This window comes from Limulus polyphemus, unplaced genomic scaffold (assembly GCF_000517525.1).
Source record: "Limulus polyphemus unplaced genomic scaffold, Limulus_polyphemus-2.1.2 Scaffold5259, whole genome shotgun sequence".
In the NCBI taxonomy this organism is placed as follows: Eukaryota; Metazoa; Arthropoda; class Merostomata; order Xiphosura; family Limulidae; genus Limulus; species Limulus polyphemus.
This window is the reverse complement of record NW_013670869.1, coordinates 18,947-23,850: the sequence shown is the minus strand read 5'-3', so window position 1 is coordinate 23,850 and position 4,904 is coordinate 18,947. Positions and strand designations below refer to the sequence as shown.

The 4,904-nt window shown below is 34.7% G+C and overlaps 1 protein-coding gene across 1 annotated transcript in view; it reads right to left on the bottom strand.

The window, feature by feature from the left end:
* The window catches only part of LOC106472342 (ras-specific guanine nucleotide-releasing factor 1-like), a gene marked incomplete at its 5' end in the record, with an annotated part of 29,901 nt that overhangs the window by 6,606 nt on the left and 18,391 nt on the right, over positions 1-4,904 (bottom strand). Inside the window, 3 exons of the mRNA XM_022400938.1 lie at positions 1,668-1,747; positions 3,392-3,589; positions 4,308-4,392. Of these exons, the coding sequence (XP_022256646.1) occupies positions 1,668-1,747; positions 3,392-3,589; positions 4,308-4,392 (363 nt within the window). The remainder of the gene's footprint in view (positions 1-1,667; positions 1,748-3,391; positions 3,590-4,307; positions 4,393-4,904) is intronic.

Sequence of the window (4,904 nt, the reverse complement as noted above, 5' to 3'; positions counted from 1 at the left end):
ATATAACAAATACGTTCATCACGTGCAACTAAAATGTTTTAGGTGACCGTACAAATCAGTATCATTTTCGTATTTCTGTTTGTTTTTTTCGAATTTCGCGCAAAGCTACACGAGGGCTATCTGCGCCAGCCGTCCCTAAGTTAGCAGTGTAAGACTAGAGGGAAGGCAGGTTGTCATCACCACCCACCGCCAACTCTTGGGCTACTCTTTTTACCAACGAATAGTGGGATTGACCGTCACATTATAACGCCCCCACGGCTGAAAGGGCGAGCATGTTTGGTGTAACGGGGATTCGAACCCGCGACCCGCAGACTGCGAGTGGAGCGCCCTAACCACCTGGCCATGCCGGGGTAAGAAATATTCATCTTTATTACGAAATAAACATTTCACCCAAAGAACACTCTACGACTGAACAAATAGAACTTAGATCACTTTAACGGTGTTTGTGAATTTATTTGTTAAGCACAAAGTCCGTGTCCTGCCCGCCTTAGGGATCGAATTTTAGCATTATAAGCTCTCAAGCTTACCGCGGAGTAACTTGCGAACACTTTACAGTGAATTCTAAATTTCTTTATTAAATAATGTTTCCCGTCACTACCGCTCATGCAACGCAATCTTTGAATAGAGTTATTTAAACATTTGTTTAACAACAAGTAAAAGCTTGAAATGGTCTATTCTTTCATTGGGGGTGTGTCTGTGGGCCAGACTAATTCTTCAAATACCTATAGAATGATGGGTTTCTTTTTTGTAAGTGTAAAACATTTAAATACACCATTTCGAACGCAATCTTTGGTCTAAGACTAACAAGAGACAAAACCACAGACATTTTTATGTAAAGTAAGCATATTTATTCGTTTCCCAACACTACAGCAAAAATCAAAGATATGTTTTTCTATAAAGTACACAACTGTATTTGTTTAAAGCACACACGCTAGGTCTAGGTATAGTTCTTAATTATGTAAACAAAGTAGTATTGATAGCGACATATAAATTTTTTGTTCTCACCTACGGCACAAATCCTAGCTCTTCGTTTGTGATGGCCAGGTGGATAGGGGGCGCTCGACTCGCAGTCGACGGGTCGCGAGTTCGAATCCCCGTCACACCAACATTGCTCACCCTTTCAGCCGTGGGGGAGCTATAATGTGACGCTCAATCCCACTATTCGTTGGTAAAAGAGTAGCCCAAGAGTTGGCGGTGGGTGGTGATGACTAGCTGCCTTCCCTGTGATCTAGCACTGCTAAATTAGGGACGGCTAGCGCAGATAGCCCTCGCGTAGCTTTGCGCGAAATTCAAAACAAACAAACCAACAATCGTTTGTGACATGATTTTTGGACTTTCAATCAGATTTGCAGCTTTTAAGCCCTTAGTGCATATGTGACACATAGCTTCTAAGTCCTTACAAGTGACACACTTCGGAACATTTCAATTATCCATACCATCTAGATATAATCTGTGACACGTAACTTTTAAATTCTCATAACTTACACACAAATTCTGGACACCTTTCAATGATTCACAACATCTAGATGTGACACAAAAATGATAGATTCTTACAAGTGACGCACAACCTAAACAAAGTGGCACACTGCTTACTTGTGAGACATAGCATTTGGAACCCTTTGATCATGAGTGACACACAACCTGATAAAGTGACACAAAGAACCTACCTGTGGAGAGCATCTCTCATATTCCGAAATCTCCCGTCTGCAGCCACTAGTATTTGTAACTTGTCTATTGTCTGCTTGCTCTAATAAAAAAAAACATCAACAAAATGCTGTTTCTTCTCCATTAACTTTATAATTTCTTTAACAGAAAACTTTTCAATTACAGAACGAACGTAAATGCGTGATACCCTGCAGCGTAAACATATTTTATAGAGGGAACTGTATTAATCTAATAAATAAAATTACAATAGTATGTAGCAAGATAATCCAGGACTAGGAGTGAAAATTAAAAAAAAAAACACGAGAAAAAAACATATCTAAAAATATAATATTACGAAAACAGACTTATATTTAGTACCAATATATTCATGAATATTTATAGGTTTAAAAACATCAAATTTGAAAGCCGTTTTTGTTTTTCTGCTTTGATATTCTTCTTAATTTCTAATGTACAAGCTCTTTAATTAAAGTTTCAAACAGAACATGGTCTTGAATAATATTATAATCTAGCGCCATCTTGTGAGATTATATATTAATAAAAATAAGTAATCAGTACCACTTTAACAACAACGCTAACCAAAGTGATTTTCACGCCCTTCCTTTTTCATAGCGCAGAAAATAAAAGTATCACAAATAAACGAATTATGTAACTAATTTTGAATAAAATACAAACATTCAAAAGTTTGTCATTTCATAGGTGATTTATGACTAACCGAAATGACAATACTTCGTAAGAAATGTGAGGCATATAAACGTGGTTTTGAAGTTAAAAAAGAACACTTAAACGATATTGATACTTATAATGCTAAGGACATTGTTTTAATTCTTTTAGTCGTGATATCTCTTGACAAATATAAACCGTTCTTACACCATAAATTAAAATTGAAGTTAAAAAAGAACACTTAAACAATATTGATACTTATAATGCTAAGGACATTGTTTTAATTCTTTTAGTCGTGATATCTCTTGACAAATATAAACCGTTCTTACACCATAAATTAAAATTAATTACATGCTTTTTTGGTGGATTTCGAAATGCGTTAACTAAAGTCACGTAAATGAGTAAAAATAGATGTAAAATTAATGTTGCATAACAAGATCAGCAGTATCTTAGTTTTCTAGGTTAAAATTCAAACTTGTAGTTTCATACTTTACTAGCAGTATCTTAGTTTCCAGGTTAAAACTCAAACTTGTAGTTTCATACTTTACCAGCAGTATCTTAGTTTCTAGGTTCAAACTCAACCTGTAGTTTATACTTTATCAGCAGTATTTTAGTTTTCTAGTTTAAAACTCGACCTGTATTTTTATACTTTACCAGCAGTATCTTAGTTTCTAGGTTAAAACTCAACCTGTATTTTTATACTTTACCAGCAGTATCTTAGTTTTCTAGGTTAAAAGTCAAAGTTGTAGTTTCATATTTTACTAGCAGTATCTTAGTTTCCAGGTTAAAACTCAAACTTGTAGTTTTATACTTTACCAGCAGTATCTTAGTTTTCTATGTTAAAAGTCAAAGTTGTAGTTTCATATTTTACTAGCAGTATCTTAGTTTCCAGGTTAAAACTCAAACTTGTAGTTTTATACTTTACCAGCAGTATCTTAGTTTTCTAGGTTAAAACTCAAAGTTGTAGTTTCTACTAGACCTACAGTATCCTAGTTTCTACTAGACCAGCAGTATCCTAATGGTTAGTGGTTAGGTTAGAACACAAGTCTGTAATTTGTAACCATACCGTTTTAGATACTTTTTCCCACGTTTTCTTTAGCCGAAAAACGGAGCTGTTCATAAAAGCTGAAATTATCTGAAGTACACCGTTAAAATTGTGGAGACACCGGCAAATATCAGCCACAGTGGCCCATTTCTCAATGATACACACCCTTCTTGACATCTCGGGAGCTCCCATAATTTCCGACACAACCAAACGATTCATCTATAACGTAGAAAGATGTATCAACCAATAGGAATTCTTCACGTGGTACGTAAAAATACTATCAACCAATAAGACATGCGTTTTCACTGAACTTAACTTATTTCAACCAGTCATGATTCAGTCGTCGCTGTAGCCAACAGCTTATAGATCTTAAGTTAGTCAACATCGATTCAGTTCTAGAAACTTTCTATGTTAAAACTCAAACTTGTAGTTTTATACTTTACCAGCAGTATCTTAGTTTTCCAGGTTAAAACTCAAACTTGTAGTTTCATACTTTACCAGCAGTATCTTAGTTTCCAGGTTAAAACTCAAACTTGTAGTTTCATACTTTACCAGCAGTATCTTAGTTTTCCAGGTTAAAACTCAAACTTGTAGTTTCATACTTTACCAGCAGTATCTTAGTTTCTAGTCTAGAACACAAGCTTGTAGTTTTATACAAGTGATTATCTTTTGAAACAGAAAATAATATATATTTAATAAAAACAACAACAACAAAACATTTTATTACATGATACGAGCTGCTATTAAACACTTTAAAAACTGTATCAATAGTTACCAATACAACATGACTTGTTATTAAATCATTACTCATTATCGTGTTAACATCATCATACTTCAATATAAGATGACCTCCCATAACTAGATCTTCCTGACATCTTTACTCATCATAATATTATACAAGTTAGTATCACTATTCTTTAGTATAAGAAGTTCTTACATGATTAAATCTTCTAGTCATCAGTATGATGTTAGGAGCCTTAAATGTCTTATCAGCTTTCATCCACGCCTGGCCGAGAAATTCCCTCGAAAAAACAAAAGTAACGTAAGTCGTCATAATAAACTAAGTATTCCTTAAACAACTCTGAACGACGTTATTTTTATAAACTTTAACACCAAGTCGAGAGAAATTGTTATTTGTTAATGTTCTATCATAATATATTTATAGCACCAAAAACCAGGATTCGATACCCGTTGTGGACACAACATAGATAGCCCACGTGTATATTTGTGCTTAAGAAACACTTGCGCATATAGGAAGCTTTAAACTGTTAACCAATTAAAATGCTTGTTTGATCATTTCTAGCGAAACTACACGAAGGTTATCTGCGCATGTCCGTGATTATGTTATTTTGTTTTATCACTTCAAAGAATTTTAAGCAGTTTCACGTTTTAACGGAAATGCTAAACTTAGCTACCAGTCTACAAAACAATAACAACTCGTCGTTGAATCAAACATATTACCAGTACAGTAGTAGACTTAAAACAAGACCCCAAAACTCGAGCGCGCCCGAAACGAAGGCTTAACTTATTCAGG